This window comes from Carassius auratus, chromosome 1, assembly GCF_003368295.1.
Source record: "Carassius auratus strain Wakin chromosome 1, ASM336829v1, whole genome shotgun sequence".
In the NCBI taxonomy this organism is placed as follows: domain Eukaryota; kingdom Metazoa; phylum Chordata; class Actinopteri; order Cypriniformes; family Cyprinidae; genus Carassius; species Carassius auratus.
In genome coordinates this window covers 18,035,903-18,062,877 of record NC_039243.1, presented here as the reverse complement: position 1 = coordinate 18,062,877, position 26,975 = coordinate 18,035,903, and the positions used below count along the sequence as shown (strand labels likewise).

The following is a 26,975-nucleotide window of genomic DNA, read 5'->3' as shown; positions in this document are numbered from 1 at the left end:
ACATTTGAGTTAGGCTACATTGTTTAAAAGACATGATATAATGGCAAAATGAACATGTTTTACGTAGTGTACAGGAAGTGTTTTTTTTATGTTAAATATTGCAGTGGACAGCTACTTGTCATTAAAGTATCGCGAAGGCGACATGTAAAGATAACGAGGTTTTGTCTTTGATTGAAGTGGCAGTTTGTTGACGTTATAAACGTATTGGTGTGCGCAATGGCTTTTGTAGTTATTTTGTAACAGATGCAGCACCTGCCAGACGAAGTAATTAAGTCTAGACGGACGCGTTCACGTGATAAAGTTCAGAAGTTTATGTGTGCGTCTTGACTGTATTTGTAGTAAACATAATGAGAATCATGTAGGTATATTTTATATTGGATTCATAATTGGATTTAAATAGTAATTATAAAAAGGTTTGTAAAACTGTAGAACATGGAAAAAATGCATAGCCTACGTATGTAGAATATACATAAATAAATACATGGAAGATATATGAGTAGTGTTTTTATGTCTGTTATTATTATTATTATTATTATTATTATTATTATTATTATTTTATTTGCCATTTTTTTTATGAATTTATGGACACTTATTATCTTTTTCTGTTGATAGTATATATGCTAGTAAAAATATTTTTTGTGTTTAAATATTTGTACTTTTTGATAATGCATTTCGGAATAAAATTTATATTAATAAAAAATGTAGGGTTATGTTAATGCTAAAGTGTATGTGTTTGTGTATATGAAAACAAGTTTGTATGCAAATATATGTTTATGAAATTTAGGCAATAAAGTAGTCTATATTATATTAGTTGTAGTACTATTACTACCAATAATATCAATAATAATAGTTGAAGTATCAGAAGTAGGCCTAATATACAATGAGTATTGGAATATAGCATGTTTAAGTTATGTATTTAATTATTGTTCTGTTTTTTACATTAAGGTATGTTTAAATGTTTGACCTGTGTTTGAACTGGTCAAGTCAGGTGTTGATGTCTGTCTGTGTGTCTGTCATGCTAATTAATCTGTCTGGTCTTGTCTGAGTTGTACTGCTGATGGGGTATATAAGGGATGAGAAAGCAGAGTTTGTCACACCTGCAAATCAGAAGAGTCATCATGGCATCTGAGGCGAAGAAAGTGAAATTAGAGGACACAAATAGTGTCATTGGGTACATCCACAACGTCTCCGTTGTGAAAATAGCAACATTAAAGAAAAGCAAGTATTTCAATGCCGTGATTCAAATTAGTCGGGACGATTTCTGTGACGTTGCTGTGTTTAGTGTGGATAAGCGCGACCTGTTCTTGCGAGCGCAAAACTGCAGGACCGCAGTTAAATTGAGCGGCATTTCCAAAGAACCTAGTAAGTATTTTATTCAATGCTGTCGGATTTTGTATATGTTTATGCCTTCGTTGGGTTACAAGCTTTGAAATGATGTTTGCTGTTTTATCTCATTTTCTTAGGTCGTTCTGGTCAAGGAGTTGATGTCTTGTGCGGGAGACAGACAGATGTGGCTGTCGTCACTGATGTGACGTTTTCGTTTCGGGAGCCTCCTTCTAAGTCCAGGAGGACAGTAGCGGACATAAGGAAAATGTCAGCAAGGCAGCATGTAAGTTGTTGTTTTTATATGATTATGATATACATGATTTTTGTTATGCTTTTACTTATTGTAATTTTTGTGAATTTTTTGTCAGATTGGTGAAGTCACTGGGCGTATAGTGCATTTGAGAGCTGGGACCGACAATGTGGAGTTCCAGGGTAGACAGCTGGAGACACAGAGCGTCATTTTTGAAGATGCTAGCGGAAAAATTCGCCTGCAATTGTGGGAATCTCAAGTTGGCGTGGTTTTATTTGGAAAGACTTATAAATTCTCCAATTTGAGCACCCGGGAGTTTCAAGGTGAGCTTTTCGTAACCACCACACGTCAATCGACTATTGAGGAGGTTGGACCTTTGTCAGGTATGGGTGCAATTGTTCCCTGTGACGTCAGAGAGGATCCAGTTATTTCTCTGTGTGCGGAAATAATCAGAGCGGAGGTGATTGTGTCCCGTACGTGCGGGAACTGCAAGTGTTCTCAAACGGACTTTGACTCGAGAAAGAAGTTCCATAGATGCATGAAGTGCAACATGCTGCAGAAGTCTGGAATGTATACGGCCAGTGCCATCGCTAATGTAACTGTACTTGGCGATTCCGGAGAGCTTAATGTTTGTATCAACAATTCTGTGCTGCACAGGTTTTTACGGAACGGTGACATTACTCATCTGCTGCAGGATGCTCAAGATATGGAGGAGCATTTGTTAGAATGTGGTTTTCTTAAACTGCACATTCAGAACAACAATGTTGTCGCTATGGTGAAGGCACCGGAGCAAACTGCGTCTGAGGCATGCTCCTCTAAATCTTCCGTGTCCGCAACAGGTGATTTGGAGTTGCTGTGTGCAGCAGATGAGGTGGAGTCTGTGTGTGCAGGAGGCGCAGCAGATGAGGTGAATTCGAGATGTAAGTAGCCTAGGTTAAGTTATGTTAAAGTTAAGCAAAGTTTACATAAGTTAAGTTTTTTGATGTTGAATTAATTGTTGTTCATCTAGGTTAAGGTTGATTGTTTAAGTTATGGCAAAATGTTTTAATGTATATTAATGTTCAAATGTAAAAAAAAAAATTGTTATTATTATTTTTTTAGTAAACCGTGTATTTATATTATAAAGGCTATATTTTTGTTGTGTCTGTATTTTACTTGTCTTGTATGTTATATTTGGTGTTTTGAATTTATATGTCGTTTTTGTGGTTCGCATTTTAATAAAGAGTTATATTTACAGATCATTTTTTTTGTGTGATTGACTTTTGTGTACATATTTATATATTTTTTAATAGTTTTATTATAGTTTTTGGAGTGAACATACATTTAAATGTCATCATTTTAGAGTAGGCCTATTAATGTTTTATGATGCTGTTAGTTTAAATTTAGATTTAATGTGTAGGGGTATTGTTTCGGAAATTTCATAGTAAGAATAATTTGTTTCTAATAACTTCTAGATACATTTTCTTGTAATTGTTTACAAATATTTTGTATGTTTTGTAAGTTTTTAATATATGATACGTATTGTAAACAACCGTTTTGGGTTGGTTTAGGCTATGTAATGGGCGTTTTTTCGTCTATAATGTAGATACTAATAATATGTAGGACCATAACAAGCCTATATTTATAAATCATATAAATGGTATAATACGATTTTTTTTTTATAATAAGAGAAAAAAAATTCTAAATATATACGACTGTCAATGTTTTTTTTTTTTTTCCGGTGATGAGTGTTGTCGTATTTCCGTGCAACTTCCGTTGTTTTCAGTTAAGGTGGTTTGCTATTGGCTTTGAAGTGATATTTGAGTTAAATTATTTGGTTTAATTTTGTAAGTTTTTCTTTTTAATAATGTTCAGCTAATAAACTTTATAATAGACTACAATGTTGTTATAAACTTTAGTGTAAAATGCGGAAAAGAGAGCTGTTGAGATAAAATCACAAGACGATGCAGGTCGTATGACAGTACAACCTTTTTTAACGATTATAAATATAATAGTCTATTTACGCTAATGTTGAATTATTGCAAAGTCTAGTTTTATTATTGTCTTTAGGCGCATTAATATGTTGGTGTTGCTTATGTAAGATGGTATGGATATTGTTAATGTAATATTGTGTTTGTTTGATTTTTGACCTTTTGTTGTTTGTAAAATGTTATTTGCTTAAATGCATACGTTAATGTTCATTAATTAGTTTTTTTAGAGTGTTTTAGGGTTTCCCTGTTTTATGTGTTTGGGCTTGTTTGACGTTAGGCGTAGTGTAATATTAGTGAGGTAAAATGCTTAATGTGCTTTTGTTGAGTAATTAGTGAGTTATTACTTTGATTTGTATATTTCAAAAATGTTTTGTAACAGTTAGAGATATTGATTTCTAATTTTGTCATATTATTGCTCAGACAGATCTATTTCAGGGTTTTTCTTGTCTAAGTGTGTGGATTGTGAAAAGTTAGAGCAATGGTGTCATCAGTTGATCTGTTTTAACTATATAAAAACTGTTGAGGGTCCATGGGGTTTCAGTTTGGCAAGAAGGAACAGATGTGGTCTTTAATGAGCAACTTCAAATAATTCAGTATGATAGAGGTTAGTGGTACAGGTTGGTAGTTATTCAGGCAGGTAACTACAGACTTTCAGGACAGGGATGATGGTGGTTTTCTTAAAGCATGTGGGAATCACTGATAGTCTAAGGAAGAGGTTGAAAATTTCTGTAAACACCTTTGTTTGCTGGTTGGCACATGATTTGAGGACATGGCCATGAACACCATTAGGACCAGCTGCTTTGTGGGGGTTGAGTTTTGTAAGTGATTTGGTTAAGTCAGGTAAGGACAAGATAAAAGAACAGGTATTATTGTGTACTTTATTGTCATTGCATTTTTGTACAATGAGATTCAATTTACAACTGTAAACAATACATATAAGAAAGAGAAATATATCAACAGTACATCACAGGAAAAACTATGTGTATATATGTACTGCACATATGTAAATATTGTACAGTAATATTATGTTTGAAAATAAATCCTTTATATAATTTATGCATTTAGATCTTTAATTGCACTTGGATAAAACTGTTCTTTATTTTGGAGGTGTGAGCCTGAAAAACCATATAATGCCTCCCAGAAGGTAGCAATGTGATTCTGTGTGCCACATGACAAAAACTTCTGGCTGTATATATGTCGGACAGTCAAGGAAGCTGTGTTTTTTTTAACATGGTAATGATTATCTGTTTGCAGTTTCACTTCAGGGAAATTGCTGCTATCTCAAATTATTTCTAGATGTTATTCAACTGATCTGGCAGTGAGGCAGACAGATCCATGTAAGTTTTTCCATTCTTTTTTTCCACTGTGGTACATGACTGAGTTTAAGCTGTTGCACAAGAAGATGAGATTAAATTTTTGAAAGTGTTTTTACCATCTTGTCTTTATAGGCTTGTTTTTGCAGACTTAATTGCTGTATGAAGGTCATATCTGGGCATTCTTTATATCTTAGGGTCATCTGAATTGTAGGCTGAAGTACAATCTTTGAGTTTGGCCCTAACATCAGAAGGCTTGACATATTGCCTTTATAAAGATGATAAACATATGAAGTCTTGCTACACGAAAACACCAGTTCTGGTTTTAATATCATCATACTCAGCAGACAGTTTTCCAAGATGTTTGACCTAGGTCTCCAGCACAAGCTATCCTTGTGCATGCAACATTTATAAACAACAAAACCATAATCATTCACGATGGTCTCTCATTGCTTTTTCGCTTATGTCAGTCAGCACAGGAGTTCTAGAAGGCTGTGATGAGGACTTTCATGCAAATGATCGCATACATATCAACAATAGCAATCAGAGATGAGAACTCAGGAACATAAATCTGTCACAGCAATTTCTGGAATCTTTCTATCATCGCTCCATTGACAGTGCTCTGACATACAAGATACTACTATTATACAATAACAGCTCAGATTGTGTCATTTTTAATTTCAAAATGCATTTTACATGTTCTGTATTGTAATGAATGAATGAATTTATGATTTTTTTTGTTCTTTATACTTTGTAACACAAATTTTGTTTATTTTGTATCTTAAAATATTATTTTTGTAATCAATATCAGTTTTGTTTTAAAAACTTTTATTTACAGAAAGAGTTTATCAGTTTCATATATAGACATACTTGAAACTGCAGATATAAATGAATGAATAAATAAATTCATGAGTGAGTATATGGATGAATGAAAACAGTGGCTATATGTTCTATTCATAGGGCCAGGATTTTAGTATTGTTTGAAATATCTAGGTTTTTGCTGTTTGCACTGTGCAGGTTGATCGTTGTGTGGCATTTACAAGAGAAGAGTAGATGGTTCCTTATGGTTTGGATTCTTTTTCACACCTACTTTGGTGTCTTTTTTTATTCAATGTGAAAGAACACTTCAAGTTAAACAAATTAAGATATATGTGTGCATATTTGCATCACTTTTTAGATTTCACCTTGTTATGTGAAGACCAATATTTGTATGTTATTGTTCAAACTCCTTTGGATATATTAAATATTAAAATACTGGACAGGAGTTGAGCAGTATGAATGGTGTGTACTGTATGGCCACGTTATAAATTAATTGATGTTTATTTGTAATTTCTGCATATTTTGCAGTTTTACTTTTTATTTACATGAGTTTTGGATTTTTGGATATACTTCAAAACATTTTCTGACCGTAATGTATAGAAAAACTGAAATGAAATGAATGGATGATTTCTTTATTTGTTTGTCTTATTTTTATTTGATGTATTTCTGTAATGTCAAATGTTTCCAAAATTTCAGATTTGTCTTTAATATTCTTTTGATAATACTTTATATAGCATATCTTTATATATACAAACAATTTAAACTGAATGTATATTTCTTTAAAATTATTTTCTTTTTTTCTAATGCTATTTTCATACAGTATATTCTAAAATGTATTTTATTATTTTGTCATGTATTGTATTTGTTATACTTAACATTTTTTTATTTGTATGAGTGCCTTAAGTTCTGCCTTAAATGTACATAGACAAGGATAATGTAATGAAATAAATATTTTTAATAATGTTGTTTTAACTGTTTTTCTATCATGAACTTTGAATTTAAATGATTGTAGAAATACATTTTCCTAATTCCTTCATAATTATCCTAATTATATCTTCATAAGTTCATAAACTCAGTAACATACAATCACACTTTTAGAAATTTGAAATGTATGGCTTACACACACAGTAATGAAAAGATTGATCTATTTTAAGTAGTTTAATTTTAAGATTTATAGACTTTCTATATATATATTAGAGAATTGTAATGCACCAATTTAACTGATTTTAAGTTAAAAACATAACACCAAGAACTTTACATGGATGCTGATGGGGTCAAGACTGATGCAAAGTGTAGGTATGACAGTAAATCACATTCATTATGGAGAAAACACTTGGGATAGACACAGACATGAATAGGTTAATAATATTGAATACAGTGTAAGGTTGTAGACAAATATAAATGCATACACATTTAGATACAAATATTTTTAATAAATGATAAGTATTTTGCTATGTATACAAGGTAATATGGATCCAAAATCAAACCCTGTAAAAAACAAAAAGAACCGTTTTATTCATCTGAAATATTTTTATTATTACTTAAAATTTAATGATAGGCAACAAAATGCTTATTGCAAGTCTTGTCTTTGTACCATAATTTAAAGATTTATCAGTAATTATAACGTGTTTTTTTATTACTCCATCCACTAGAGGCAGTGTGATTTACAGGTCAGACAGTACGTCTTCCTGTTTTGCCCGCAAAGAGCCATTTTGTCGACCTGTGGAAGAAGGTAAGCATGTGGTGGGGTTGCTCTCTGTGTAATCTTAATCATCTGTGTATTAATATTACTAATCCGTGGTATTTTTAAGTCAATCTTAATTGTTTACTGTGGGTTAGAATGTTTTGTGGCTGTATTTTGTACATAAATGTTGAAAGTGCATCATTAAGACAAAATGTAGCATGTGCAGTGTATGTGCAAGACACGTGATAAATGTTATTCATAGCATTTTTATCTAAAGCTCATTGCTAAATCGTGGCATTTGTCATGTTAATGCATCATTCTTAATCGAAAAATGCCTAAGTGGAATGACACAGGAATGACGTTCTTTCATAATCGTTAGTTTATGAGCTGTATGTTGTGTATCTAACTGAAACCCTATACGTTCGTGATTGGAAGAGATTTGGTGGGTAAGTGTCGTCCGTGTGACATGATTGACAGATGTGTCACGCGAGTGATCTCGAAAACATATTTGATACAGCGATGTAAATGAGTGATGTTAATTATAATTCAGTGGATGAAGAATTAAGAAACAAAGTAAACGTTATAATATCAGCACGTCTCCTAATATGCAGGTTTGACTATTAGACTAGCTTATGTTACTGTATGTGAGATGTGAGTTTTGTCGACAGGCCAGCTTAAGAAAAAAAACTTGAAAAGTAGTGTGATGTATTTATGTTTTTGTTAAATGTATTTGTATAAATAACATTATATCAAAAAATTTTCACAGCTTTGTGTTGAAGAAGAATTGCAGAAACGTGATTTGAGGTAAGATGTTACTTACACACACACATGTTTGTTGTTTTTATATATATATATATATATATATATATATATATATATATATATATATATATATATATATGTTAGGGCCGGGACTCGATTAAAAAAGTTAATCTAATTAATTAGAGGCTTTGTAATTAATTAATTGAAATTAATCGCATTTTAATCGCATATAAATATTTGATCTGAGAACAGTGCGAAGTAATTTTCACATGGATTTATAGTATACCATCGAATAATGACTGAATCCATAAGCTTAAGCAACAAAATATTGTTTATTTTTGTTCAGCCAAGTCTAGCAGACAAGTGCAATTTTTGCCATTAAGTGTAGTAATAGCATATTTAGAAACAATTTAGAAATAGTACATTGCAAAAATTCAGGAAGCTTATAGGTGCTGGAACCTTCTGTAAAGTGTTTTTTAAGTAATACACAATACTGTCAATTACATTCAGAACATTGGGAACCTTGACTATTAGAAAACATCTCTCAAAGGCCAAAACATACTAAGTCCAACTCTCAATAACCTTGGCCAAAACAATAAAGAGTTTAACATAAATTGCCAGTTGCACCAACAAAATAATACATAGTTCAACATAAAGTGTAAAGTCCACGCTAGCTGCTATATGTTTTGCGTTAAGGTGATACTTGAGGCTCGATGTGCTGCGGTGATATGCGAACGCTAGTTGGTGCTCCAGTATAATCGGTCCGCCGAAACTCATCCAGTGAGAAACGTTCTGCGGTGCAAAAATAAGTTATTAAAAATGCAACATTTTTTTCTGTAACTAATTAATCTTAATTAATGTGTTATTTTTTGTGAATTAATCTCATTTAATGCATTAAAGTCCTGGCCCTAATATATATATATATATATATATATATATATATATATATATTATACAATACACATACACTCCTGAACAAAATCTTAAGACCATGGGATGCATCGCAAGTTTTACACATTTCGAAGTAGTGGATCATAACCGGGTTGTAAGTGTTGCTTCAAAATGCCAAAAGAAAAAACTCCACTTACACACGGTTATGATCCACTAGTGCGAATGTGTAAAATTTGCAAGCATCCCCTGGTCTTAAGATTTTGTTCAGTAGTGTATATTATACACGTGTGTGTGTGTGTGTGTGTGTGTGTATAGCAATAATATAGGCGTGTATTTCATTTAAAGTATTTTGGGTAAAGTTGTGAATGTTTTACAGTGTTGATAAGGTTTATGTAATATATTGTACATTCTGTATATGTAGGCTAAATGTACCTATTAAGCTCACCAAAATTTACATTCAAACATTTTTAGTAGGGCTGGACGATTAATCGAATTGAAACCAAAATTCAGAACCTTTAACTGACGTAAATGTCGGTTATTTTGGTTTTTGAATCCTGTTAATACTTCCCCCTTAAAAGCATACTACTGTGTGTGTAGCCACGTGACTCTGCCCCGTCCAGTCAGTGGCATAAAAGCAAAATACAGAGGGGCACGCTGGGTTCAACACATAGTGATGGCGCGCAAGCAGTGAGTCTTCACTAAACTGTCAGTTGAATTTGTTTTATGGTTTGGACATTCAAGTGATTAGATGATTGGATATGTATTATTACATTGAGCTACCATGTTCATGTAGCTATATTGTGACACGAACACTCATATAAACGGCTGTGAAGATCGCGTGCACAAAGGAACGCAGAAACTAGTTGTCAGCGCTGTCCTGTGATTGTCAGCCCTGTCCTGTGATTTATCACTAAAGTAGCTTAGAATCTCAAAACCTATTATAGCATATTTTTCTACTTTTGAAGGAACTAGGCTATTTACAACCCACAGATTCACAATAATATAGACAGGGTATGACTAATTCACACACACATCACTCATACTGGTACTTAGCTAATTTATATTTATCTGATCTTTATTTATCTGTTACACTGAGCAATAATCTTTAAGAAATGTTATGAACATAGATTAAATAACTGCTGATAGTGAGCTATGAAGTCAGATCGCTCTAAGTAGGAAAAAACATCTCACCTTTAATAGTCAATCATATTTACCGTACAAACCTTGTCAGTGAACTATGAGAGCAAAAAAAAAAAACAATACAGAAACAAAATAACTGTTCATTAATCGTAATTGAGGTAAAATGTTCAATTAATCGAGGTTCTGATTTTAGGGCACAATCATCCAGCCCTAATTTTTAGTGCACAGTATATTGATTTCAATACAATATGTTATGTTTAAATAAAATTTGATCTCTCACACACTCATAAAAAAAAAGAAAAAAAATGTTTTATTTTAAATGATGAAAATATTTAATTGAAGATGTACATCTTTAAATGCAAAAAGTCTGGCTGTGCCCTTTAAGCACACCCCTGTTCCTATTAAGCTCCTATTATGTTTTATGAAAAATTCAATCACAAAAAAACAACACTAAAATGAAGCAACAAGGCACTGAAATTGATCAATCATATATTCATAATGAAGAGTCATTTAAGCACACTGCAACATTTAGCTTCAGACTTTGATTCTATCCAGGTGTCGCAGGTCAAACATGTTTGATATTTTCATCTGTAATTATTTCCCACATTCAAGTTCTAGGTTATAATATCCTAAAATAGAATCATTAATATTTTAATTTTAAAGTAGTGTAACTTACTCAAAGACTGAAATGTCAAAAAAAAATGCATCTATAATGCACTTATTACCCTAGTTTTACTATATGTGCTTTCTGAAGATATGTGTCTAATTAAGTAATTTAATTGTTTTTTCTTTTTTTTCATGTTGAATGAACACTCCAATGGATTTTTAGGTAAGAGAAACTGAAATGTTTTTTCTTTTTGGAGGCGTAAATATCCAGTCATTTTAACATTCCTGAGAGGTGTATGTCAAGCAAAAACTGAAATTGTTTACTGAACGTTAGATGTTCTTAAATGGGAATAAAGGTTTTTCATGCCTTTTGGTGTTGTAAATTTATAATGTAAGTTTTCTAAAGTAGTATGATCCATTTGAATCAATTAAAAAATTATTAACTCTGAAATAAACCCAAAAGTGTAATTTTATGTCATACAATTTAAAAAATAAATAATGTTATTTAAATTAAATTTAAAGTTTGTTGTTTAGCACATGTTGAAATGATGTAAACAGTCATGAGTAGTTGGGGCTGTTATTTGATTGTGAATAATTATTTATTTATCAGTCCGATCAAGTTGGTATTGCTTCAAAATGCTTTTGAACTGCTGTGTGTGTACACACACATAGACTTGTATATGTAGTCATGATATAATGTAATGTTGAAACTTTGGAAAAAATAACCTTAATTTTAATTTCTTTATATAGAAAATAAAAAAACTATATTATACTGATTTAATTTGATACATTGTGTAAGTAAAACATAAGGTTAAGGTATTTCAAATGCAAACAATCAGAGATAGATTAGGGTTCATTGGTATAAAATTCAGTGTAACTTGATTTCATCACTAGATGTTAATGCAATCTAATTGCTTTGAGAACTGTTTTTAGATGTATAGTTGTGATTTAAAGAATGATGTGTTGTTGAAAATATATGTCTTTTAGTCCAATCTCATTATTTTATGTTTATTGAAAAGAATAATTTTATCTGTTGTATATGTAAATAATTAACTGTTCTGTTTTGGTTTTATCATTAGTATTGTATGTTAAGTGTTCTATGTTAATAGTTGCCAATTATTATGTAGTTACAATTTAGTTTTATCATTAAAACATTTTACAATTAAATTAGCTGCTTGTATTTATTTAATGTTTGCAGACATAAAAATTATATAAGTTTAAAGGTCCAAAATAAGCAGAGTAGCATTCAATATCATAATTTACAGACCTTAATATAATGTCAACTAACTGTAAATTATGTCCTGTTTTTTCAGAACCGTTTTAAATGTCTGAGTGTATACACACTTGTAGACTTGTATGTGTAGTCATGATTTTATGTAATAGGAAATTTGCACATTCATAGAGCATTTGGATAAACATACCCCGTAAGTTGTTTTTATATAGATAATAAAAAGAACAATATTTTAGACTTTATTTTATTTATTGCAGTTTTAATTTAAAAAATAGGGTAAAGGTATTTCAAATGCAATTAAGAGGAGGATGATTAGTGTTCAGTGGTATAGTATAAAGAAGTTAAATGAAATGTTACTCCGTGATTTCACCACTAGATGTTACTGTAATTAATTCAAAATTTTCAGATGTATAGTGGTTTGTAGCGATTTAAAGAATGTATTGCTCACTATCTATGCCTTGTTGTGCAATACCATTATTGTGTGAATAATTTTGTATAGTTTATTGAAAAGCATAGTTTATGTAGGTGATTTTTTTCTCTTGTTACATATATGAATAAATATGTTTATTATCATAAGCTGATTTCTATTATTATTACAAATAAATGTATTTGGTGGTTGTATGCATAAACATTGTAACTGGAAAACATCAAAATAAACATAATGGTATTTCATATTATCATTATTTTATCAGACCTAACACTTGATGTTTTTAAATTGCTGTATCATGTTTTGGAATTGTTGTGCAGCAATGTGTTATTTAATTTGTTTTTATGTTTTTTGTGCATGTATAGATGCCTCGGACGAAGCACTCTCAGCGCTGCCAGGCAGCAAAGAAGAGAATGGCAGACCGGAGAACAGAGGGTCTGCCGCCTCTTAAAAAACCGGCAGAAATATCTGAACATTGTGTCCATCACAATGTGCATAAAAAAACTGATCTTGACTATTTTCTGAAAGCAAATGAACTTGAGAATTTCCTGAAAAAGACTGATCTTGACACTTTTCTGAAAGCAAATGAACTTGAGAATTTCCTGAAAAAGACTGATCTTGACAATTTTCTGAAAGCAAATGATCTTGAGAATTTCCTGAAAAAAACTGATTTTGACAATTTTCACAAAGAACCTACCATTGACAATTTTCACAAAGAATCTGCCATTGACAATTTTCACAAAGTACCTGCCATTGACAATTTTCGCAAAGAACCTGCCATTGACAATTTACCTGAAAATGATCTCGAAAAGCCTTTGAAAAGTCTGAAAAACAAGAAAGCATTCTCTGAAACTCTACCTCAATCTTCATCTATGCCTCAGTCTTCCTCTCTGCCTCTCTCTACTACTAAAAATACTAAGATGACTGTGAATGATGTCTCTGCTCTATCTCCACAGACTTCTTACATCAGTGGTTCTTTCCATCAAGGAGATTACCGTTTTGGTCGGAATAGGGGAAGTCAATGTGGTGCAAACTGTTTAACTGCAATTATGATGAGTAAGATGAAAAATGTTTTGCAGTGGACGAGAAGTGACCTGAATGCTGTTCTGATCCATGGAGATGACCTGTACAGTGCCATGAGAGACGCAGGGAAAATCAACGATCCTGAATCAGGCTTCATAGCTGTTCATGAGCTACCAGACACACACACACTTAAAGATAGTCGGTTTTCAATAAACTATGGTGAAGCATTGACTGGCTTGTTTGGTGTCAATAAATATGATGGAGAACTACAGGGGTATGCGATGTCATTTGATGAAGCAGTAAATCGAGCATTCCAGAGGTTTGATACTGTTTTAGTGAATATTAAGCTAACCATATGTGCAGCTGTCAGAGAAGGTTCCTGGTATGCAGTGATTGATCCACATTCAAGACGAGGTGATGGCAGATGTGTAGCTGACGGTAAGAGTGTAGTGGTTTACCATCGTAACTTGCACTCGCTGATTGTTCATTTCCGGAAACTTGCTGCGTCTATAAATGCACGTTACCAGGAGTTTGAGGTAACGGGGGTCAAAGCAGTTATGACTGGCAGAAAACGGCCATTCTGGCAAGTGATCGAGAACGCTGGTCCAGCAGAAAATGAGCGTGAAGGTGAGAAGTCGGACGTGGAAGTTGATGTTGGGTGCAGTCGATTTCTGAATGATTTCATGGACAAAACATCTGTGAAAGAAACGTGTGCACAACAGCGAACAAAAACGCAATACTCAAGTAATGAAAATGCAGGTGATGTTACATTCCTTTCACAAACTGCTAATGTTTCTGTACGGTTTAGTCCATTAACATTTGAGCAACAAAAGGGTGTTTGCTTAAAGTTAAACATTGCAAACATTGTAAAACAACAAAACGATCCAACTGAGACTGTTGAAGTGGTTGAGCCTTGTGAAACGAACAAGACTGTTGCAGATGGAAACTCTTTTTTTAGAGCATTAGCCTTTGCTGTAAGTGGATCAGAACGAGAACACCGCAAAGTGAGACGGGCTGTAGTTACACACATTCTGCAGAATGAAGAAAAGTACGTACAGTATCTCAAACAAGGATACAGCTCTGTACCAGACTACATTGCCAAAACAAGAATAAAATTCGTTGGAAATCTGGCAACAGAGATGGAAATACAAGCAGCCAGTGATTTAATTGGCACAGACATATTTACATACAGTCGAGAGAAATGGTTTAGATTTTCATCTTCAAATGCTTCCTTTAATGCACATGGTTGTCAAGACGGTGGCATATATTTGAAATATGAAAACAGCTGCCATTATGAAGTTGTTGTATGTGGAAAGAGCAAGGATGGTAACTGTGTATTATTTTGTAAATCACCATCTCAACATTCACTGCCTGATCTAGCATCAAATGTGTCTTTAAAGTCACTTGAGGATTCTAGTGAGAAACTTGACTGCAGCAATAGTACAGAGTTCAAAGAAGAAAAACAAATGAAGGCAAAGAAAAGATTACATGAGGATGAAGAAAAACAAATGAAGGCAAAGAAAAGATTACATGAGGATGAAACTTACATTTCAATTATGAAATCCATCAATAAAAAATACAAGACAAATGAACAGCATAAAGGAAAAGTGAAGAAAAGTGTGAACAAATACAAATTAAATGATTTACACTGCAAAGCTGTGTCAGAAATGGAAGCGGATGTTGACTGCAGTCAATCTTTGACTTGTGTCACAAACACAGATAAGATATCTGGGAATGAAACGTGTGTAGAACAGAAAACAGAAACGCCTTTATACCCAACAAAAGAAAATTCAAGTGATGTTGAATTTGTTTCAGAAACTGTAAATGTTTCTTTACAGTTTAGTCCATTGACATTACAGCAACAAAAGAGTGTTTGCTTAAAGCTAAACATCGTAAACATCATAAAAGAAGACAATAATCCAAATGAGATTATTGAAATGGCTGAACCTTGTGAAACAAAAACTATTTTGGGTGATGGTAATTGCTTTTTTAGAGCAGTAGCTTTTGCTGTAAGTGGAAGTGAAGAAGAACACAGAAAAGTGAGACGGGCTGTAGTTACACACATACTGCAAAATGAAGAAAAGTATGTACAGAATCTCAGACGAGGATACAGCTCTGTACCAGAGTACATTGCCACATCAAGAATGAAATATGTTGGAACTTGGGCGACAGAGATGGAAATACAAGCAGCCAGTGATTTAATTGGTGTAGACATTTTTACATATACTCGAGAGAAATGGCTTAAATATAAATCTTCAAACATCTCCTCTAGACAGAGCTGTCAACACCATGGGATTTATTTGAAGCATGTGAATAGCTGTCATTATGAAGTGGTTGTATGTGTAAAAACCAACAACAATACCTGTGCTTGCTTTTGTAAAGCATTTTCTCAAGGTTCAGCCTATAATATACATTTAAAAGCTAGTTCAAAGGTACGTAAGCTTTATAAGGAGAGACTGCGATATAGTCGTGATCATGATTTTAAAGAAAAGAAAAAAATGGAAACTAAGGAAAGATATGATGAGAATGAAACTTATAAAGAGAAAAAAATAAAATGTAGTACTAAAAAGTACGAAGAAAACAAATGGCATCAGGAAAAAATACGCAAATACAGCACAGATAAATACAGACTGAATGATTTGCATTGTGAGGCTGTAAAACAATACAGCATCCAAAAGTACCATACAGACAAAGCACATAAAGACACTGTCAAACAGTTGAGTATTCATAAGTATAATGAAAATATAGCACATAGGGAGACTGTCAAAAAGATGAGCATTCAAAAATATAATGAAAACACAGAACACAGAGAGTCGGTCAAAAAGATGAGCATTCAAAAATATAATGAAGACACAGAACACAGAGAGTTGGTCAAAAAGATGAGCATTCAAAAATATAATGAAGACACAGAACACAGAGAGTCGGTCAAAAAGATGAGCATTCAAAAATATAATGAAAACACAGAACACAGAGAGTCGGTCAAAAAGATGAGCATTCAAAAATATAATGAAGACACAGAACACAGAGAGTCGGTCAAAAAGATGAGCATTCAAAAATATAATGAAGACACAGAACACAGAGAGTCGGTCAAAAAGATGAGCATTTTAAAGTATAATTCAAATAAAACACACAAAGAGATGGTTATAAATTACAATGTTCAGAAATATAAAACTGATTTTACTTTTGTTAATAATATAAAAATGAGAAATGCTGAAAGACAATATAAATCACAGCTAAAAATGAAAGAGATAGACTATGTAATTGAACAGTTTAAACAAAAAATATCTACAGGTCCTGAATATGTTTGTTCAGTATGTCATCGTTGCTGCTTTAAAATGCAGGTAAAAAAGTGCAATCAAAATAAATACCTTCAAAAATCAATCCAAGCTGGTTGTATGGCAGAAAAATGTATTACACTGAAATATCTGCATGACTGTAATACAGATTGTAGTGAAAACTGTGTCTATAAGAACAGTCCTGCTGCGTCTTTATGGATTTGTCACACATGTGATACAAAAATCTATGAAGGTAAAATGCCAGCTGAAAGTGTTGCAAATAATCTAAGTTTGGATCCTATTCCCACTGAACTGAGTTCTTTAAACTCTCTTGAGCAACATCTAATAGGAATGAATATTCCATTCATGAAAATGCTGGCTTTGCCACGAGGAGGACAGAATGGAATTTGTGGCCCTGTCGTGTGCATTCCATCTAATGTTTCAGAAGTAGTGAATGTTTTACCAAGATCAGAAAATGATTTTATGATACCAATAAAGCTTAAGAGAAAACTGACATACAAAGGGCATTATGAGTATAAATTTGTGAATAGTGATAAAATTAAAACAGCATTGACATATTTAAAGGAGAATAACAAATGGTACACAGATGTTGAGTTTAACAAGACTTGGATTAATCCTCTGGGTAAAATAGAAGAGGAAATGACTGATAAAACCGAAAACAATGATATGGATTTGGACAACTGTGAGGATGTGCGTATTAACGAAGAGCAAAACATTGACAATGATGATAATGAGATGAGTGATGAAACACTTCATGATCGACAGCAGCATGGTTTGTTTATGGATTCATGTTTGCAGCCAGTGGACATTGCTCAAGAGGTTTTAGATCAACACTTTGATGGTATTATGTCACTTGCACCAGCAGAGGGCAATAATCCAGTGAGAATGTTAATGGATGAAACTAATGAAGCCAAATGTTTTCCAGTTCTGTTCCCAAAAGGAAAAGGTACATTTCATGATTCAAGACCTGAGAAATTAACATTGTCTAGGTATTTAAACAACAGAATTTTAAATGCAGATGGACGTTTTGCCCAAAACCTCGATTACATCTTTTATGGACAATATTTGTCTGAGCTCAATCAAATTATGTCTAATGTATCGATTGCTTTGAGGAAAGGCTATGATTCAAACAACAAAAGAAAAATTACCTCAGAAATGCTGACAAACAAAGATTCACTTCAAATGATTTTCAATTATGATGAGGGTTACAAGTTTTTAAGGCCAGTGAGAGGAAGTCCTGTTTTTTGGCAAGCTGTTCAGAAGGATTTGTTTGCAATGGTGAGGCAACTTGGGATCCCAACATGGTTTTGCTCATTTTCCTCAGCTGACTTGCGATGGCCAGAATTATTGCAGTGTATTGTCAAACAAGAGGGTTGTCAAACTCCTATTGATGAACTGGACTGGTCTGATAGATGTGGGATGCTGAAACGAAACCCAGTAACTGCTGCCAGAATGTTTGATCATCGATTCCACTGTTTTCTGAAAGATGTCATTATGTCACCAGCTCAACCCATTGGAAAAATAATAGATTATTTCTATCGAATTGAATTTCAACAACGTGGATCACCTCACACACATTGTCTGTTTTGGGTTGAGAATGCACCACAAGTCGACAGAGAGGACGATGATGAAGTTGCAGCATTTGTTGATCGTTATGTCACTTGTGAAATGCCACCTGAAGATGAAACAGAAATGCATGAAATTGTGAGCACTGTCCAACAGCATAGCAAAAGACATGCAAAAACATGTAGAAAGAAAGGCACTATATGTAGATTTAACTTTCCACGTCCACCGAGCAAAAATACTTTCATTACAAGAAGCAGACAAACAGATAAGAATGAAAAAACAACAGATGATGGACAATGTGAAAGTAAAGACAAAAGAGTAAACTATTCTAAAGAGATATCAAAAGAATTAGCTGAATCCATAATGAAAAAAGTAAGAGAATGTTTGCTGAACAGTGATGCTGTCTTTGACTCTGTTGACTCTATGTTTGCATCTATTGGTATAAATCAAGAGATATTTGAATGCGCTTATAACAAAATGACAAAGAAAACAAATGTTGTGCTAAAAAGGAAACCAAGTGATGTATGGGTAAATCAGTATAATAAAGATCTTTTGCGATGCTGGAATGCAAACATGGACATACAGTTTGTTGTTGATGCTTACTCTTGCATAGTGTATATAGTTTCCTACATTTCCAAAGCAGAGAGAGAAATGGGATTGCTGCTGGCAAATGCACAGAAAGAAGCACACAAGGATGGCAATATGGATGCAAAACAAGCTTTAAGAAAACTTGGAAGTGTTTTCCTCCACAATAGAGAAGTGTCCGCCCAAGAGAGCGTTTATCGTTTGACTAATATGAGATTAAAAGAAGGATCGAGGAAAGTGGTCTTTATTCCAACTGGTATAAATACAGTTAAAATGACTTTACCTTTAAATATCATAAATAAAAAGGCTGAAAAGGAAGAAATAGACAATGATGAAATATGGATGAAAAGCATCACAGACAGATACAGAGCTCGTCCAAAAACTCAAGAATTTACAGGAATGTGTTTAGCGTCCTTTGCATCAGAATACAGAGTTCTGTCCAAATCTGAAAAGTCATGCACAGACCGAGTAAAACTGGAAAATGACATGGGGTTTGTGAGAAAAAGAACTCGAACAGATTTTGCAGTCGTACGATATGCTCGTTTTTCACCAACTAAAAATCCTGAAAATTATTATCAAAGTATTTTGGAGTTATTTTTGCCTCATATTTTGCAAAGTCAACTGAAACCACCAAATTTCACTTCATATCAGGAGTTTTATGAGACTGGATTTGTCACATTGTATAATGATGAACTTGAGTCAGTGAAAATCATAGTGGACACAAACAGGTCAAAATTTGAAAAAGAAGCAGACAGTATACAAAAAGCTCAAGATGACTTAGAACAACATGGACCAATGGAAGACGCTTGGGCCCAAATCTGTCCAGAAGCAGAACTTGAGCGTTTAGAATGTCTGGATACTAGAAAAGAACAAGCAATAGAAACAGAGGAAGGTGATGATGTCATTCCCGATCTACTACCAAATGTTCATGGTTTCACATTAGAAAAGAATCCTTGTGCTATGACAAAGAAAGATGCAATGTGTTTGCTGCGTTCTTTGAATGAGAAACAGTCACAAATCTTTTATAAAGTGCGGCAGTGGTGTCTAGCAAAAGTACAAGGTGAAAACCCAGAACCATTTCATGTGTTCATATCTGGGCCTGGAGGAGTTGGAAAGTCAGTTTTGATTAAAGCTATGTATTATGAAACCTCTCGCATTCTATCAAAGTTATCAGAAAACCCAGATGAGACTCATGTGCTCTTAACAGCTCCGACCGGTGTCAGTGCGTTTCACATAAATGCAAAAACTATACATTCAACTTTCTCTATTGGAACAAATGCTACATTGCCATATCAGCCACTTGGAGATGAAAAAATTAATTCCTTGAGAGCAAAATTTGGAAAACTGCAAATATTAATAATTGATGAAATTTCAATGGTTGATCATAAACTTTTGGCATATATTCATGGCAGATTGAGACAAATCAAACAAACAGGAGATTATTCAGCATTTGGAAAAGTCTCAGTAATAGCAGTCGGAGATTTTTATCAACTTTCTCCCGTCAAAGGAAAACCACTTTATACTGAACCAGTCAACAGTGTGAATCTTTGGGAAACTCACTTTAGTGTTGTTGAACTAACAGAGATCATGAGGCAGAAGGACAAAGAATTTGCTGAATTACTAAGTCGTTTAAGACTACGTAAAAAGGATGAACCAATGCATGAAGGAGATGTTGCTATGCTTAGAAAATGTGAAACAGGTGATGGTGATGATAGTACAGACATCCACATTTATGCAACAAACAGTGAAGTTGATGTACACAACATACATATGCTGCATAAATTATGCTCAGACACAGTTACTGTAAAAGCACAAGACTTTGAGAGAAATGCTAAAACTGGCCGAATGGAAGAAAAAGATGGGCATCATTTCCGAGTTCATAACAGCTGTTTAGAAAAATCCCTTGAATTAGCTATTGATGCTCGAATAATGCTTATAAAAAATATTAATGTTTCAGACGGTCTTGTGAATGGAATTTTTGGCACAATTAAAGAATTCTGTTACGATGATAATGAAACATTTCCCTCGAAAATATATATTGAATTTGACAAAGAGCAAGTTGGTAAAGAAGCAAGAGCCAAACATCCGTGTTTAAAACCTGGACTGGAGAAAGCAACACCAATTGAACCTGAAGAAGAGAAAGTAACCAATGATGGTGGTGTCAGAAGGCAGTATCCTATCAGACTAGCTTGGGCTTGCACAGTTCATAAAGTACAAGGCCTAACAGTGGACAAAGCTGTCATTTCAATGAAAAAGATATTTGCTGCAGGACAAGCGTATGTAGCATTAAGTCGAGTGACCTCTCTTGATGGGCTCATCATTGAAGATTTCAAAGAAAACGTTATTTTTGCAAAAGATAACATTGAGCAAGCACTACAGAATATGCCTCCATTCATTCTTCCATGTGAAACAACAGAAACTTTCACATACAAAATGATGTTACATAATGTTGAAGGACTAATCCCACATATATTAGATATTCGCCAAGATAACAGATACTTTGAAGCAGATATGATATGTGTAACAGAGACATGGTTGAAACCAAACAATGTGGAGAATGAAGTGTGTCTTGATGGGTACTATTTCCATGGAAAAACACGTGGTGCTGCATATGACACAAGTGAGGATGTTTTTGCTAAACTAAAAGAGGAAAATCATGGTGGTGTTGGAATATATCACAAAGAAAAAGTCAAAGTTTCTCTAATGGATTTACCGTGCATGAACATGGAATGTATGATGTGCAGAATAGAACATCTGGACACAACTGTGGCAGTTGTATATAGACCGCCATCATATAACATTGCCTTGTTTCAAGAGAAGTTGACTACCTTAGTTAATGAAATTAACTGCTTACCAGGTGGGAAAATAATTCTAGGAGATTTCAATGAAAACCTTTTCAATCACTCAAGTATTGATCATCTTATGCAACATTCTGGTTTCACACAAATTGTTGAGAAACCAACAACTGAAAATAATACACTAATTGATCATGTATATGTGAAAGACATTGACTTGGAAAAAATAAAGATTGATATTATGCCCACTTACTTCAGCTATCATGATTGTGTTGTGCTGAAATGGTTAGCATAATCAAATCGTCCAACAAGATGGGGGGAGGGGGGATACAGAGGTGAATTTTAAATGTGGACGGCCTCTGTGGGAAAACATACTGCCTTCACATGCTATCGGAATCATTGTGCACCAAACTACCTTTAAATAAGCAATGTAAATGTTGTTTTAACTGTGAGATACCTGTATACCTTTGTTCTGGTCCCTTGATAAGGCCTGTGCATTTGACTAATGAGAATTATGCTAAATATGAAATTCCTAGTTCAAAATTTTAAAACCAGTATTATATTGAGTAAATGTCTTCAACATGAAGGTATCAATCAATAACATTTAGTAAATAATAAATAAGCAAAAATACACTTGTCTACCAACTAAATGTATATTGTTTCACACATCAAAGTAAGCATGACAAAGTCATGATTTTCTCTTGAAAAGCAAAAGGTAGGACATTTTCGATAGCATGTGAAGGCAGTATGTAGCACTGTACTATTACTGGGTGTTAAGGCCATGAATTTTTCATACTGAATTCCAATTATTATATTCAGCTATGTTAATATAAGTCATTATTAATATATGTATGTGTGTGTGTGTGTGTGTGCATATAAATCATTGTTTTTAAGATAAAACCCATTAATACAATGGCCTTAACACCCATCCAATTTTTTAACTACTTTTTATTATATTATCAATATTTTTCATTCATTCATTCACTCATTCATTCATTCATTCATTTTTTTCCATGTATTTTTCTTAAACAATGTAAGTACAAAATGTCTATGCAATGTCCTTGATTATACTGTTATACTGTTACCACTAATTAAATTCCTAATGAATTGCTATGAAAAGTTTGTACATAAAAAAGGAATCGTTTCCAGCAGAATGATTGAAGCATGAAATATTTGCTGATTCATCCTCATCAACACTGCAAATATTTAGAAAGAGGTAAGATGATTTCTGTCAGTTAACATACTGATAAGTTTTATTACATTAATATAACATTAAAACATTTACCACTTTCTAATGTTTATATTAGAAACATAATATCTTAAATCATTACATATTGCAGTTAAATTTACTATTTACTCATTTAATACAAAGGTTTGTAAAAAATAAATGATTTGTGAAAAAAAGGAATTTTCCTAATTAAAATCTTATCTTCTTTAGGTACACCACAGCGTGTTCAGAATGATGACAACATTCCATCCAATGTAACTGCATGGATAATCATACAAGAAGGAAAGCTTTGACTGCACAGAACTTTGAGTATACCATTGCACCACCATGAACATCTTGGACAGGGGATTAAAGGCAGGTTGGTTTCATGGATTCAATCTGTAAACATCAAATATTGACTATCGTCTCTATGCCTCTCTTCAACACCAACTTATATTCATGGGATGACTCTACTTTTTTTCTTTGTCCAATTTTATTGACTTTGCACCGACTGGAGCTTTAGATTTCTGTTCTTGGATCTCATTAGTGGAGAGGAACATAGTGCTGTGCTCTTATACTGGCATCAATATCAAATATTGTTGTCCTGAACATTGTAAAATGGCAATATATTTTTGATTATCTTAGTTAAAACTCAATTTGAACTGGAAGCAACTTTTGTTCATTGCTCCACACATGGACTCTGTAGACCTTGAACTACACCTGACACCATTCACCTCAAGGCAACCTACTTAACAACGAAGGACTGATTATCTACTCTCATTTAGAGAATGTTTTCTCCAGAGTCTGTGTCTCCTTCAAATCTCCAGCATGTCTCCAGTGTTCTTCTCCTCTGTTTCTGCATGTCTCCCTGTCTTTGGTATTATCTGGATATGTCAATGAAGATGAGTATGTGCATTCTTGATACCTCATCTCCACAGTAAACACCAATGATTGCAGCAAAATCAGCTTTTCTTCATCTTGTTGAACTGCTATACTTCTACAAAATTGCAATTTCCTAATCAAATCTGGACAGAAATTCTTGAAGCTAGCTTCGTATTTATTTGAAGGATTAGTTCTCAATAGTCTCAGCCTCAAACTTCAACCCCCAGACTCCTGGCTTAACAATTGATGCATATGGCACACAAAAGTGGAAACACTTCAGGAGTTTTGAAGTCGTCGTTGGATTGGTTCAATTATACAGGATATCTGAGAGACATGTATGTCACATTGTTTAATGTTCCACCTGGAAACAATGATGCCGTGGGTGAAACGCCTTCACGAAAGAAGAAAGTTGTAGTGTTTACAGCTGTGACGACAAGCACTTATCAGGATCAACTAAATGCTGGATTGTCAAAATTATGTGAAATATCTAACATTTATGGCATAGAATCTATGACATGATGCTAAATGAAACAAAATGTAATCAGTGGATCTGGATAAACCATTACATGGAATGATTCCTTGGGATAGTAACAACTGGTCGTTGCTGCAATATATGCTTATGCTCAGGCTTATGCCTCCAGACTGCCTCATCTTTTCCCTTCATTACCTCAGTCCATTTCAGCAGCAGAAGTTATCTTAAGATTCCATGTCAACTACTAGATGAACCCCAGACACCGATCCCCTCCGAAGCCCTTGTCACCTAGATGGCCAGTAGCACATGACCATGGGAACCAGAGCCATCTGCATAATCTAAATTATTAAAACATGGAATCAAACTGATGGATTCATTTGACCAGAAGAAGCTGCAATCTGCATTGCAAATAATGCCATATAAATAATAGTGACTTGACTTGTATTGAGGCCAACTTCAGAGAATATCCTGATATCCTGAGAAGTCTCAAAACCTCAAAGCATTCGGTTGTTTTTCTGTTTTTGCTTCAGCAAAAGTGTAAGAGCTTTCTAAGCTATGGGATACTTTTTTCATATGGAAACATCTCAAAAAATCATAAATAGACAGCAAAAAGTGCTAAAAACTACAAACAAAATCATCAATAGACATCTGCTCACTGTGGAAAGCATCTTAATGTTTTTACAATTGTGAATTGTGTCACCTTCGTGTGTCTGTATGTTAAAAGAGACATTTCTTGTTAAATAATATTTTCAGAACTGTTTCAGGTTTAATTTCATTTCATATGTATACAGTGTTTAAAATGGAAACTTAAGCAATCATACTATGTTTTGATTTAATTTTAAATGACAAAATGCAAATTGAAAATTTTAATCTATCTTGATATTTATTAGGTCTTGACACCTCTCTGGTCCTGTCACAAATCAGATTTTCAGACTAAGATTTTTTATATTGGGGTATTGCCACAGAATTATTTGAAATGGATGAAATACAAATTGAATTTGTATGAATTAATCAACAATTACTGTGAATACATGCTTACTATAAATATCTACATCATTGGATTTAAACAAAATTTTTAATCCTAAAACTTTACCTCTATATATTTTATACAAATAATAAAGTGTATGCATATTTTTATAATACACTTTTACATTATTTTTTTTTTTATATTTGCATACATTTGATATTTAATTAAAGTAGGCATGACTTATCAAGTCATTTACAACAATGCTTTATGTCACCTGTTTGCTTTAGTTCATTTAAAATAAATGAAAATCAGTTAATATTTTTATTTACAGTTATTGTATATAGTTTTTACATTCATTTTCAATAGTTTCATGTTGTAAATATTTGAATATTATGATAATTTGTTTCAAATAGTATTGTAAATTTTTTATGTATATAGGTAAGTGACTTTTGTTTTTCATTTATAAAATTACTGCATGTAAAAAAAGATTATTGTACTTTCTATTGTACTTTCTGTATTGTACATTGATTTATATGATTGTATGTTTTTGCATTATATTCACAATATTTCAGAATCTAATGTATACAAACAACTGAAATGAACTGAATGAATGAATGAATAATTTTATTTACTTATTTATTTATTAGTTTTTAAACTTTATTTCGAAATTCTGTAATTTAAAATGTTTTTCCCCTCATAGTTCTGCATTATTTAGTACTTACTCTTATTATATTATTTAATGTGTTATGCACCATTTTTCATATAGTGTGTTAATGGGTCATAATTTTCAATTTTTTATTAACAAAAGTATTTGAATTGAATTAAACTGAATTGGATTGTATTTTATTAAACAAATGAATGAACGAATGAATGAACAATGAAATTAATACTTGTCTGTTAAATTTATATTTTACTCTATCATTTAAACCTTTATTTTACAATACTTTGTATGAGTTCTGTTTTTATGGAGTCTAATATATCGAAAGAACTGATATTTAATGAATGAAATATTTTTTTATATAATATTTTATCAAAAAGAATAATAAGCTACTTTTTAAATTATTTACAAAACTATTTAAATAAAATTGTATAGATATTTTCTTTATGTATTAATGTATAGACCTTTACACCGATAATCTTAAGGGTTTATAATTAATATAGAAAATGTTTATTGCCCATATCATATTAAAAAGTTTAGTTTCTTTCATATGATAATTTGTTTTATTTTTCTTTAAAAAGTGTATATGAATTGTGCACAGATATTGTGTTAAATACATTTTGTGAAATTGTATAAGGAGACTTGCTTTAAATGTACTTCTTTTCAACACTTTAAAGTATATCAGTAAAGATATTATGAAACCTGCAATTGACCAATTAATAAAACTTAACTGTTATGTTATGTTTTTTTTTTCATTTATTTCATTGATTAAAGAAAAAACCTTGCTACTGTGTCAACTCAGTCTGAGACTATTTAAAACCATGACATAGAAAGCAGATTTCTGTTCATTTGGGTTAAACTGCCATTTTAGTCAAAAACTAGGCTTAATCTCTGTCAAGTCAAACCACCCCTAGTGGTTTTGAACCTTTATAACTATTACAATGTTAATTTTTCTAATCATCCATTTTTATTAAGAATCATGTAATGCATGAACGTATGCAATTTAGTAAAGGTTACATTTTTTACTATAAGTTATAGGCTTTTGTGTACATGATAGATATTTGAAATTAAAAGTAAAATGCTTACCATAATTGTCCTTTTTATA

The 26,975-nt window shown here is 32.7% G+C and overlaps 2 protein-coding genes across 2 annotated transcripts; both read left to right on the top strand.

The window, feature by feature from the left end:
* Positions 1 to 737: 737 nt before the first annotated feature.
* Positions 738 to 2,607, top strand: LOC113095206 (uncharacterized). Its single transcript, XM_026260844.1, has 2 exons — positions 738 to 1,609; positions 1,695 to 2,607. Exons 1-2 carry the CDS (start codon positions 1,592 to 1,594, stop codon positions 2,502 to 2,504), a joined length of 828 nt encoding a protein of 275 aa, XP_026116629.1. The 5' UTR covers positions 738 to 1,591; the 3' UTR covers positions 2,505 to 2,607.
* LOC113105997 (uncharacterized) lies at positions 2,608 to 22,109 on the top strand. The gene is made up of 3 exons (XM_026267501.1): positions 2,608 to 7,410; positions 8,129 to 8,166; positions 12,785 to 22,109. Exon 3 carries the CDS (start codon positions 12,785 to 12,787, stop codon positions 21,977 to 21,979), a length of 9,195 nt encoding a protein of 3,064 aa, XP_026123286.1. The 5' UTR covers positions 2,608 to 7,410; positions 8,129 to 8,166; the 3' UTR covers positions 21,980 to 22,109.
* Positions 22,110 to 26,975: the final 4,866 nt, after the last annotated feature.